This window comes from Adiantum capillus-veneris, chromosome 1 (assembly GCF_014529385.1).
Source record: "Adiantum capillus-veneris isolate H3 chromosome 1, ASM1452938v2, whole genome shotgun sequence".
Lineage (NCBI taxonomy): Eukaryota > Viridiplantae > Streptophyta > Polypodiopsida > Polypodiales > Pteridaceae > Adiantum > Adiantum capillus-veneris.
In genome coordinates this window covers 7,774,221-7,786,187 of record NC_140931.1, presented here as the reverse complement: position 1 = coordinate 7,786,187, position 11,967 = coordinate 7,774,221, and the positions used below count along the sequence as shown (strand labels likewise).

Genomic DNA, 11,967 nt, shown 5'->3' with positions numbered 1-11,967 from the left:
GATTCGACGTTCAAATCTTCGTCCTTCCACTTGTGCGATACGGTTTAGTGAAATCGTTTGATTTTGTTTTAGAAAGTGTTTTAATGTGTTTTCATTGCCAATTTTGTGTCCATTGTAAGAGGGTATTGTGGTGAGAGGTCTTCCACACCCTAAGACTGTGTGTGTGTGTGTGTGTGTGTGTGTGTGTGTGTGTGTGTGTGTGTGTGTTGGCAATGTTTAGCATTCACTAAGCATTGAGTTTGTTTTGTACAAGCTTTACGATAGCATCATAACGAACCATCTCCATTTGCAAGTCACAAATAAGGTATTATGCAAGATCCATCCCTCTAGCTCTCTCTGGTCCATTTGTGTGTGTCTTGGTGTGACGTTGATTGTGTGTGTTTTGTGGTGCATCTTCCTTGTTGTGACAAAATCTCTCTTGCGTCCTAGTTCGCATACCGTAACTAGGTGGTGCCCCTATCTTGTTTGGGTTTGGCTGTGGGTTTGTTGTTGTGTCGTGCTTGTGGTTGCCCCAGCCCCAATTGAGCAGTACGGGAGCCTTGAGGGGTGTTTAGAGGTCACCTCTCTTGTTGCGCGCCGCGGACCGCCTCACCATTTTGGTCATGAATGATGTACTAATGATGAACATATTGATGTACGCTTTTCAAAAATGAATTTTTTTTGTCACCTTTATCCAAATATAGTAAGTTTTGAGATGCTTGCACACAGCTAGATGTGACCATCTCGTCTAAATCCACCCCGTCCTAAATTTCCATGAAAATAGCTCTCTGCTTCAAAAATTACTAATTATAGCAGGTGTGTGCATCTGAAACCTTAGCTTGTCATCCTCAAGCATGTCTTTTAATAGCAACTTTCAGAATAAAATTCTGATAAGCTAAGCTCACTCTAGAGAATTAATTTTATCCTAGTAGTGCTAATCAATTAATTCCTAAAGTCTAAGATATATATGTGCATGTGAATGTATGGGCCTATGTAAGCATGGATAAGTACATGAGGTGTATCACCCAAAAGGTTAAAGAGGGACCTTGTGACACCTCTACACATGCTTTTAGCAAGAGGGGGCAAGTAGGGGAGGTATGGGGCTGATTTGGGCAACAAGGAGCCTCCAAACTCTATATAAAGGGTATTCCCACTCGGGTTTACACACACTTGCAAGAAGGGAGCTCTGTTGCTATGGAAAACAACTTGGCGAGTACCGCATTCAATCTTTGAGGGATCAATAACTCCAAAGCACATTTGGGTAATGTAATCTATTATTTAATCAAGTTATTATCAATCTCTTCTCTCAATTGGAATCCCCAATTGCTCCTGTATTATTATTCAATTGGAATCCTCTTCAATTTCTACTCTATGATCAAATTATACTCTTATTTACCTATCCTCAATTTGAAACCAACAATCATTATACCTAGTTTATGGTAATTTCTCTACATTACAAAGTAATGAAGGTCTCCTTGCTTGGTTACATAATCAATTGTGTTGACTTCATGCAAAGTTCTTCATCAGTGAATCCTACATGCTTGCATCAACTAGCTAATCATATTCAAGAATTTTGTCCAAATAAAATGATGGATTGTTCTTGCAAGTAGATATAAATGATTAGTCATGTGATTAGTGTATAGGTTATAACACATGTTTATCATAAGATTATGGCAAGATTAAGCAAGCATATGTTTTTGGTTTGATGTGTGGAATAACCATATATGTTTTGAAATTACAACACTTATAATCATTTACCCTACGTCCATTGGATTCTTATACTTTAGCTTACAACTTTTCAAGTTAAGTTAAGCATCTAATAGAGGGAATGGTAACCAAGATAACCCTCTATGGTGGATCACACGATCACAAAGCCAGAACCAGTGATGGTAAAGGCAAAGAAACAAAGTGATGCTATTACCCAAGATCAGGTAGGAAACTTCTTTTTTGTTTAATGCATCATGAGTAATTAGGAAGTAGAAAACTACATAAACATTGAGTTAGTACCAACTCAAAACAACATCAATTGAGCTTGTTAAATTCCTTTAAGTTGTATTAATATGGAAGGACTATTTGAGGATATACAGTGTCTGAAGTAGGAAAGAAATGTTTTCCTAGTAGGAAAACTCTCGAACCTTCTTCATTCAAAATCCTATACCGAGATAGTCAAATATCACTTTGATATCCAAGGAGGAGGGCTTGCGGAGTGAACGCTAAAGCAGTGCATATGGGTGCACACAACTTACGGGTTTGTGCCCAAGTTGCAAGTTAGTCATTGCGGGTTTGTAACCAAATTATAGGACAATTTAGTTGTATGGGCAACTAAAGACATCGAGAGATATAAACTCTCGCCAAGAGGAGTGAATTCTTGAGGTTGGGATATTTTAATGAAGAAGGGTCGTATGTTGTTTTTCTTCTAGAAAAGATTGTTTTGGTGCCGCTTTGATCATGTTTAAAGGGTTGTTTTAACAAACTTGTGATTGGAATCTTAAAAATGAATTTTTTGTATGAACAATCATGTGGTAGTAATTAGAAAACAAGCAAGAAAGTGTGAGTGTGGGGTGGAAAGTGGGGGCTGGCTCAGGTTGCCAGTCAAGGATGGGTGGTCCCGATTAGTCAAGAAACTCTCCACTCCTTCTTATTAACAGAAGCAAAATTAGAGACTCATTGTGCCAAGACTCAAGAAGTCCAAGTATACGTGCCCCTAAAAGCTATGGAGAAAAAGTTTTTGGATTTTCTCTCTTTTGGAAGGTGATAATTAGGGACGTATAAAATTCTTGTATTTGTTAATGCTTTCCCAAGACAAGGCTAGAAACCCTCTTCAATGGTTTGGACTCAAGCTACTTGGTGACAAGAGACCATCCATTGGAGATCAATTCCTTCTTGGCTATGTTTTCTCAAGCGATTAGGGCCTAGCAACCTGTCAGGTACCCACCTATTGCCAAATGAATATGGTAACAACGTGGGGACCTCACACTCTTGTCCTTGCACCAAGTGCAGATGAGCAATCCCTCGCTTGAGGCACATTGAATTAGAGCACTTGGAGAATGAAGGGATGTTTTTCTCTCAAAAAAGTTCTAGAGTTGATGGAAGTGTGGCCCCCCATCGCTTGAGGATGCCCCCCATTGGTCTGTGTTCAGTGGTGGTAGAGAGACTTGCAAGGTTGAAAGACCTACAGGAGACTTGGGTTGTGGCACTAGCTCCACTTTGACAATGCCTCCACACACGTCTCAAGGGTACTTTGAATTTGAGGATGATCACATGTTCAACATGGTGGATGAGTTGTTGGCACATGAAGCCAACATGTGCAAGGAGGATTCTAGAACTTGTACTAAATGAGCAAAGGCAATGGAGGACAGGTTTGTATTGAGTGCTTGAACGTCTCTTTACAATGGTGCCCAATACTCGATGCTTTGAGCATCCTTGGAGGTCCTCAACTTGCAAGAAAAAATCAGCTGGAGCAATGCAAGTGTAGATGCACTTCTTGGGTAAGTCTTATTTACCCATTTTTGCACATTAGAAATTCTTGTATTCCTCCCATTGCATTCTACGTACTAATTTTTTGTTTTGTTGTAGTTTGACATGAAAAATGCTTCTTAAAGATCACCACATACCTTCGGATCATTGATGAGCGAGGTCATATGTCACCACACTTGGCATGGAGTATAAGCGCATCCACACGTACATCAACGATTGCATACTATACTGCAATAAGGACGCACATGCTACCTCATGTCCCATATGCAGGGAAGCACGCTACAAGACCGGAGTGAGTGGGACGAACCTACCCTGCAAGGTATTGAGACACTTTCCACTCATCGCTCGAATTCAACACATGTTTAAAAGCAGGTCTACAATGTAGCTTTTCACATGGCACGCCAACCACCACTCAAATGATGGGATGATGTGTGTCCCTGCCGATTCACTAGCGTGAAGGCACATCAAGACTCATTGGTTGGAGTTCGGGCTAGAGCCTCTTCACTACCTTGAAGCTTGGGTTGGCAAGTGACAGTGTTAATCCCTATGGCACCAAGTCTACATCATGGAGCACTTGGTCCGTGGTGATCATCAACTATAATACTCCACCCTGGGAGACTACCAAGAAGGGAAATATACTCAAGAATATACTTCTCTCTTTTCTTGTGACAAGGAAGTACAAAGTGGAAAATATGGATGTCTACCTCGATCCCCTCAACGAGGAGTTGGAGGAGTTGAGGAAGGACATCCCCATTGTGGATGTTTCACTTCAAAAGGAGAGGAGAGAGGCGAATGTGAGGGGCATCCTTATGTGGTTATGGGGAAAAAGAACTCTTTGGGCGCTAGAGAGGATTTGAGGGCCTTGAAATGTCTCCCCACCTTTGTCTCTCCATGTCGATCCCCAAATGGGAAGATTTTGCTTCCTAAGGCCCTATGATTCTAAACAAAGTTGAGCTAGATTGAGTGAAGGGTTTCATTGCATCTAGTCGAACACCCATGGGGTACATGAGGTCATTAAAGGGAGCTTTCACCAAAGCAAAGAAAGGTGGAAGCGTTCAATTATATGGGTTGAAGACCCGTGATTGGCACAAGATGTTACAAGTAATTATAACTTTCTTCTATATCTTCTCCCTCGTTTTGTATAGTTATTGAATGGCATGCAAGACTAAAATCATATGGTATTTTAATATCTTAATATTGTAGTTCATTTTATCATTGAGTATGTGCATGTGCCGAGACAAGAAAGTGAGGGAAGCTATTTATAAACTCGGGAAGTTAGTAAGGTACCTCATATTTCTATTCAGCTAAACTTTTCAATATACACTATATCTTCTAGTGTGTTATCTTAGTGTACTTTTGTGTGTTATCTTGTAGGTTTGTGAGATCCAAAGAAATTAAAATAGATGCTCTCGATGCTGCTCAGTTGCTTGCCGTGGAAACTGTGTGATCCATTGAGGGAGCATTTCCTTGATCAGTTATTCTTAGCCAAATCCACCTCTTGGTTCATGTGATTGAGGAGATTTCTATATGTGGAGTAGTGCATGCACGATATATGTTCTTTCTAGAGAGGTTTTTAAAGACTCTCAAATATTTTGTGTGACTACGGGCCCAGTTAGAGGCATGCATGGCCGAAGGATGGATCGTGCAAGAAGCATTTGTTTACATTTCAGAGTATTTGGTACAAGTTGATCCCTCAATGCCTTGCATGTGGTCAGATGAGGAGGATGTGAAGATGACTTCACACCTACCAAGTGGAAAGGGGAGATTATTTAGCATGGACATGGATCTACGTCGAGTCTTCAACAACTTTTACATCCTAAATGCAAAGGTTATGATCAAGTGGGTAAATAGAAGCACAATGGAAAATGCAAGGTGTTTACAAGCGAGGGAAGCATGGAAGCAAGCTCATGGAGGCAGGAGGGCACCCTTAGTTCCTCGCCACCCTGTATGTTTCCCATATCTCATTAGTGCTGAGTGGATCCATGAGAGAATGACGGAAGCAAAGGCATGCGGAGAGGACATCATCAACAAAGAGTGGGAGTATGCACGAGGTTGTGTGCAAAAGGTATATACAGTACTCATATATTTATATATATATATACATATATATACATATATAACTAGTATATATTATTCATTTTCCTTGATTTTAACTTTGTAATTGAGTGTATAATTTTTTTGTCGTACACTGCCTTTCGTTTAGCTCAATGTGGTCAAAGGGTTGACACTTTCACACACGCCACATTGATGAGCGTCGAACCACCATGGATTGTGGTGTCATGGGTAACTTTGACACAGATGGTGATGAAGACAGGTATTGTGGGGCTATTGAAAGGATACTAAAGGTCAGTTTTAGAACCTTTTATACCTTCATCTTTGAGAGCAAGTGGTTTGCAAATGTGTCTATACAACATGAGAATGGGCTCTACATGGTGGACTCTAGTGTGTATCACACAATAGGTATGACAACTTAGTTTTGCTATGCAATTGTGAGCAGGTGAGTGTAAACCTTCTTTGCCCTTATTGGCTTGTAACATAATACCAATGTCACTCATTACTCTTTTCTTTTCTATAGGTCGTCTATATTGAGTCCATATCCCATCAATCCATCAACCAAAACTTTGGTTCATAGTTCGCATAACACCTCGAGGAAGAACCATTTTTGTCACTAATAAAGTAGAGACCGTCTTCAATCCTCTCCCACCTACTACTTTGGATGAGGGTAAGACAGGGGACAAAACGATTGATGATGCGAGTCCCAGCATCGCCAATCTCAATGGGGATGATTGCCATGATGGTGATGATGAGATGGAAAATGATGAAGCCAACGGATCCATAAACAACAATTCAATTTCTCTCTTTATTGATTTAGGAGCCATGGGCTTAGATTTAGATCCACCTACTTGTAGAGATCTTTTTCAAGATGATTTATAAAAATTTTGTATATATTATTCTATGATTTTTTTTTGGTCATGTTGCCCATTCATAGATTTCTCCCCCCCCCCCCCCCCCCCCCCCCCCCCCCTCTCTCTCTCTCTCTCTCTCTCTCTCTCTCTCTCTCTCTCTCTCTCTCTCTTTCTCTCATTTTGTCAACCATGATAATTTGACATCGAATCTGGATTTTGACATTGCCCCTAGAACTCTACTTAGTCAATCATTAGACAAGAAGTCAACGTATTTGAGAGTCAATTCCAACTAACCTAGCCCTTGATCACCTGTCACAATGGCTAGTCCATGATAGCAAAGTGTAGAGGCGCACGTCGAGGCTTTACATGTCGAGGCGCATGCATAATTCTAGGATGGAGCTTCCTCTTCGTATTTTCATCTTTATCCATCTACATAGCTATTGTTTAATGTTTTAATCTCAATTTTATTTCATTTATATAAAATTTAAATAATGTTCTCTAATTTTTTTCATAAACAAAGTAGAGGAAAACACAAAAATTTGAATGTTAAATCGCTAAAGCGGGTCGGTAATCAACGCGACAATGTGTGCAGCAATACCTACGATAATGTTCGCGGTAATATCCGTGGCAATACTTGAAATGAAAAAAAATGTGCTCCCTCCTCCCTCTCTCTTCTTTGGCCAACCCATTTTGGACTCTCTCTTTATGAAACACAGTAAGAGGTCGTGGTAAACATGTTGAGATTTTCATAGTAAAAGAAGGCAGGTGAGATAAGTCGGACAGGGCTCGCAACTAGGGGAGGAAATATACTTAGGTAATAGGGGTTTTTATTTTAGAGCGAGCAAGTAGGAGTGATAGATAAGCGAGAAATATGTATTGACAAAAAAAAATTACAAAATAACCCAGACAACAACAATGTTTTGTGTGTCCAATATCATGAACAACACCACTACCATCAATATATATAAGATATCAACTAAACCCCATCTAGGGTGTCACCAAGCCTGATCCGACTGCCACCCACAATAGACTTGTTCTCAAAGAGGATATATACGGAAATCAAAGTTTCAACACAACAACATACCAATAATTACAAACCACATAAGGGGGAATCCTACTTACTCCATCGCCTTGCAAGATACCTCCACCATCCCCCTCAAAATGACCGAAGCATCAAGCCATTGTGGCCGACCATGCACCATCCTCACAATCCAATGGTGAAGAAGAGTAACATCAAAGAACTGGGCTATAAATGATATAAATGTTTATGTTGATGTAATCAATATTATGGCTTATTGGCCATTTGTGCCTGAAGCCCAAATGGCTTCCCCCGTTTCCTGAAGGTAAAGGACAAGGTTCCCATCATCTTGTACAACGAGGTAGGACCAACAACCAAGTCCACTAGTGCATTGAGTAGGGGTCCACCAAAGTGGTTTACCATTACTATTATAAACAACAAAAGTCCCATCTAGGTTGATGCGAGCAAAACAATGTGCTCCATGCCTAAAGCATTTAAAATCTGGACATGCCCATATTGGTTTGTTTATACCACCTGACATGGCATGGTACAACACCAAATTGCAGTCATCTTGCATAGTCAAGTAGTATTGCTCATTGGGTGAGTATATGAGGTCCGGGTAATCAATGTTAGCATCTGCACTCGCAAGCACATTGATATCACAATGGTAAACCACCAAAGTGGTTTACCATTACTATTATACACAACAAAAGTCCCATCTAGGTTGATGCGAGCAAAACAATGTGATCCATGCCTAAAGCATTTAAAATCTGGACATGCCCATATTGGTTTGTTTATACCACCTGACATGGCATGGTACAACACCAAATTGCAGTCATCTTGCATAGTCAAGTAGTATTGCTCATTGGGTGAGTATATGAGGTCCGGGTAATCAATGTTAGCATCTGCACTCGCAAGCACATTGATATCACAATTCGATGTAAAGAGACCATTATACCATGGGGGGAAATCATTTAAGGCATCTTCTCGTGAAATGATGCTTGTTGTATTCCTAGCATTGAACGATGCTCGTGAAATGTTATTGGTTGTGTTGCTATGAAGAATATGTCGATGTTGAGAAGGACGTCTCTGATACGTGGTGTTGGTTGAAAGTGAATTAGTAGTTTGGTTCACTAAAGAGCTTCTTTTTCTTTGAGGAACACCTAAACATATATGAAAGTGTATTATTAGGTAGCCAAAATGTTTTTTAGCTAATACATAACTCATTTTAAGGAAAACTCTTTAATCAGATAAATGCATGTCAAATGATCACTCCAATCAACATCTTCTCTCTCTCTCTCTCTCTCTCTCTCTCTCTCTCTCAGTATATGTGTGTGTGTGTGTGCATGTGCGAGCATGCTAATATGGGTTTCTCCACTTATCACACATGTTTACTCTTTTAAGGAATGTTTGATCTCTTCTCTGAACCTCATCTTTGGCAATTTGAATGCAAACAGCATTGTGGGTCTACCACAATGTTGATACGGCTAGGGTCATATCTCTCTTACATTCTCTTTCTCTCTCTCTCACTCTCTCTCTCTCTCTCTCTCTCTCACACACACACACACACACACACACACACACACACACACACACACACACACACACACACACACACACACACACACAAATATTTGTCTCTCACACACGTGTTTGTGCATGAACACACTCACCCCACACAAGGGGTAGGTCACTATGTGTGTGTGTGTGTGTGTGTGTGTGTGTGTGTGTGTGTGTTTTGTGTGTGTAGCTATTCCACCTCCATTTTTGGCGAATGGAATTAAACTATATGTGGAAATTCATGCACAATTAGTACCTGTAACCACAGAAAGTTCATCATGACGATTAGAATTAATAATTGAGTCACCCTCTGCCTCTCCTGTGTTAGGGGTGGATGCTCCATCATCACTTGTACCTATCCTCTCCACCCAATAATAGAATTGTGCAGAGAGACCTTCTTCAACTAGGTTTTGATCACCTGCACCCTCCACCACAACTCCAAATCCAAATCTACTTCTAATTTGATTTCGTATGGTGTCCAGCATATTGTTGACAAATACCTATACATAAAAAGGAAAATATTGGGGATTAGTCTAACGTGTCAAAGCTTAACGACTATTAAAGGTATGTAACTTAAAATGTTGGATTTTTTTCCCCCTTTCTACCTCCAGTAAGGACTGTGTTTAGAAGTTGGATATTATGTAATTCAATTTCATAAGGCCATTTTAAGGTTCTATATGCTGGACTAGTATAATTCATGATGTTAATGAGATTTGTGTACAATATACAAGTTGGAGCGTGTGTCATAATTGTGAAGAGAGGAACATAGTGCCCATGCCTGAACAAGGCCGTATCCAATAATCGCTCCAGCACCTTGTCCAAAGCATTCACCAGTATTGTGAAGCATTAAACTGGTATGAAGACGTAGTGTATTCGAGATGTCGGTGTCTATGGCAGATATAAATCCTGGTGCATAGTATTGATCACTATCAATAGGAGCTGTCATAAGGTCCTCAATGTCGTTAATTGCCTCTTCCTGTGCCTGGACATTAAAAGTGAGTAACTTTAGTAATGATTGTATCATCATTTTAAGCACACACATTTACTTTATTTCGAAGGTTGGAACCTTGCATGGTGATATAATTCATTCTTTATTTACAAGAATGGGTCCTTTTTTTTTTCAAAACTCACAATGGTGAGTGTATTATATTAGCTTTACCAAAAATTTACAAACTCAAGTCATGCTTCAACCGAGCCATGATGTCTCCCAGTCATAGGGACATCGACTAACATAGGAGCCACTCTACAACTCTTTAAAAAGGACCTCTACTTTAGCAAGGACCCAATAATCTATCAAGTCAATGTAGCATCAATGCCTTATTTCACTCATTAGAATTCATATGTTTTCCTATGTCTTCAATCGCTTCCTTGCTTTTTTGTATAATCTCAAGAATGGGTCTTATCGGAAGGAATGGCTCTTATTACAAGTATTATCAATAGGAAGTTTGAGCGCAAATAAAAAGGCACATAGAACCGTTTTGAGCTAAGGAGCGGGTTCCTCTCACGGGAGCCCTTGTTTTCTTGGGGAAAACTCGTTCACATGTAGACCCTAGTTTATTAACCTTGCCTTGTTCATTGTTTACAAAAATTGACAAAGTTCAAAGATTGGGCGTTGTATTAAAAACCTTGCACCAGTTCTTTCAGATAAGGACATGATGACTGAAATTAAACCCCCCCCCCCCCCCCCCCCCCCCCCCCAAAACAACAAGAAAAATCAACGAAAAAGAAAATATTGCTCAAATCCTCGTGCTTTGATAGTCACATTAGCCTATCGAATGCTTTCTTGGTTATCACCACGATGCTAAGATTTTTACGTCCGCTGGAGTTGGTCATGATTCAACTTTGCATAAAAGACTCTCTCTCTCTCTCTCTCTCTCTCTCTCTCTCTCTCTCTCTCTCTCTTAAAACGCATGGCTTACATTGGTGTCGGAGAGGTCGCCCTGCCTGCCCTGCTCGTTAGAGAGTGCATGAGCGTGCAATATTATCAAAGGGAGCGTTATCATGAGCAAACAGAGGCGTGCGATATTATCAAAGGGATCACAAAACTTGTAAGACTCCCTGCTATTATATATGTATCCGGCATTGACCCCTGCATTTGTCATGCGCCTCCACGTCCTCTCCGCCATTCCTCACCCTTAGCTATCTGCTTAGTTTCGTTCACCAAGTGACCCTTTTTTCTTTAACAATGAAGCCTTGTCGTGTATCACTTCATCGCTATATATCAATAGAGTCAATCTATTAAGAGTTGGAGTTTTTTGTGCAAAAATTTATTTCGCTTCCTAACGCCTAGTTAAAGTATGAAACAGAGTCAAGTATGAATCTTTAACAATAACAAAGGATCCAGGTTCGATACCCAGCGGCATCTTTTAAATTTCAGTTGTGCCTCTATTTGGTTGGGTATGTAACCAAGATAGTCTTTTCTGCTTGATGTTGGATCCACTCACAAATTCATATTCTATCAAGAGGTTTCAATCAACTAACTTTTGAGTGTATCTAGAACTAGGTTCCAAGCAACTAACTTTCGAGTGTATCTTCTTGGTTCCAATCAACTAACTTTTGAGTGTATCTGAAACTAGGTTCCAATCAACTAACTTTCGAGTGTATCTTCTTGGTTCCAATCAACTAACTTTTGAGTGTATCTGGAGCTTGGTTCCAATCAACTAACTTTCGAGTGTATTTGGAACTTCCAAGGCTTTATCTGGAACTTTCATCTCACCTACTTGGATCCCTAAATTTAGTGCCAAGGCATATAATACGAATTTTTGAGTGGATCCAAGATCAAACACAATAAGGCTATCTTGGTTACACACCCCATGCATAGCATAAAGAAAAGGAAGGGAAAGGGGGACCGTCCCCAGGCGGGGGGGGGGGGGTGGGGGGGTGGAGGGGGGGGGTTGGTTGTGTGGGTTCACTCTATGAAAACTTACTTGTTCTACAACTATTTCAAAATTCCCTTATGCAAGGTTTTGAATGAATATAATATATCCTTTTCTAATCAAATCTTTGTTTTTTCAAAATACATCTAAA

At 40.1% G+C, this 11,967-nt stretch overlaps 1 protein-coding gene across 1 annotated transcript; it reads right to left on the bottom strand.

Annotated features, from left to right (window-relative positions):
• Nucleotides 1-7,654: 7,654 nt before the first annotated feature.
• LOC147464269 (uncharacterized) lies at nucleotides 7,655-11,066 on the bottom strand. Its single transcript, XM_086525246.1, has 5 exons — nucleotides 10,860-11,066; nucleotides 9,719-9,922; nucleotides 9,197-9,440; nucleotides 8,181-8,543; nucleotides 7,655-7,914 (listed from the first exon to the last, which is right to left on the bottom strand). Exons 1-5 carry the CDS (start codon nucleotides 11,064-11,066, stop codon nucleotides 7,655-7,657), a joined length of 1,278 nt encoding a protein of 425 aa, XP_086381372.1.
• Between the last annotated feature and the right edge of the window lie 901 nt (nucleotides 11,067-11,967).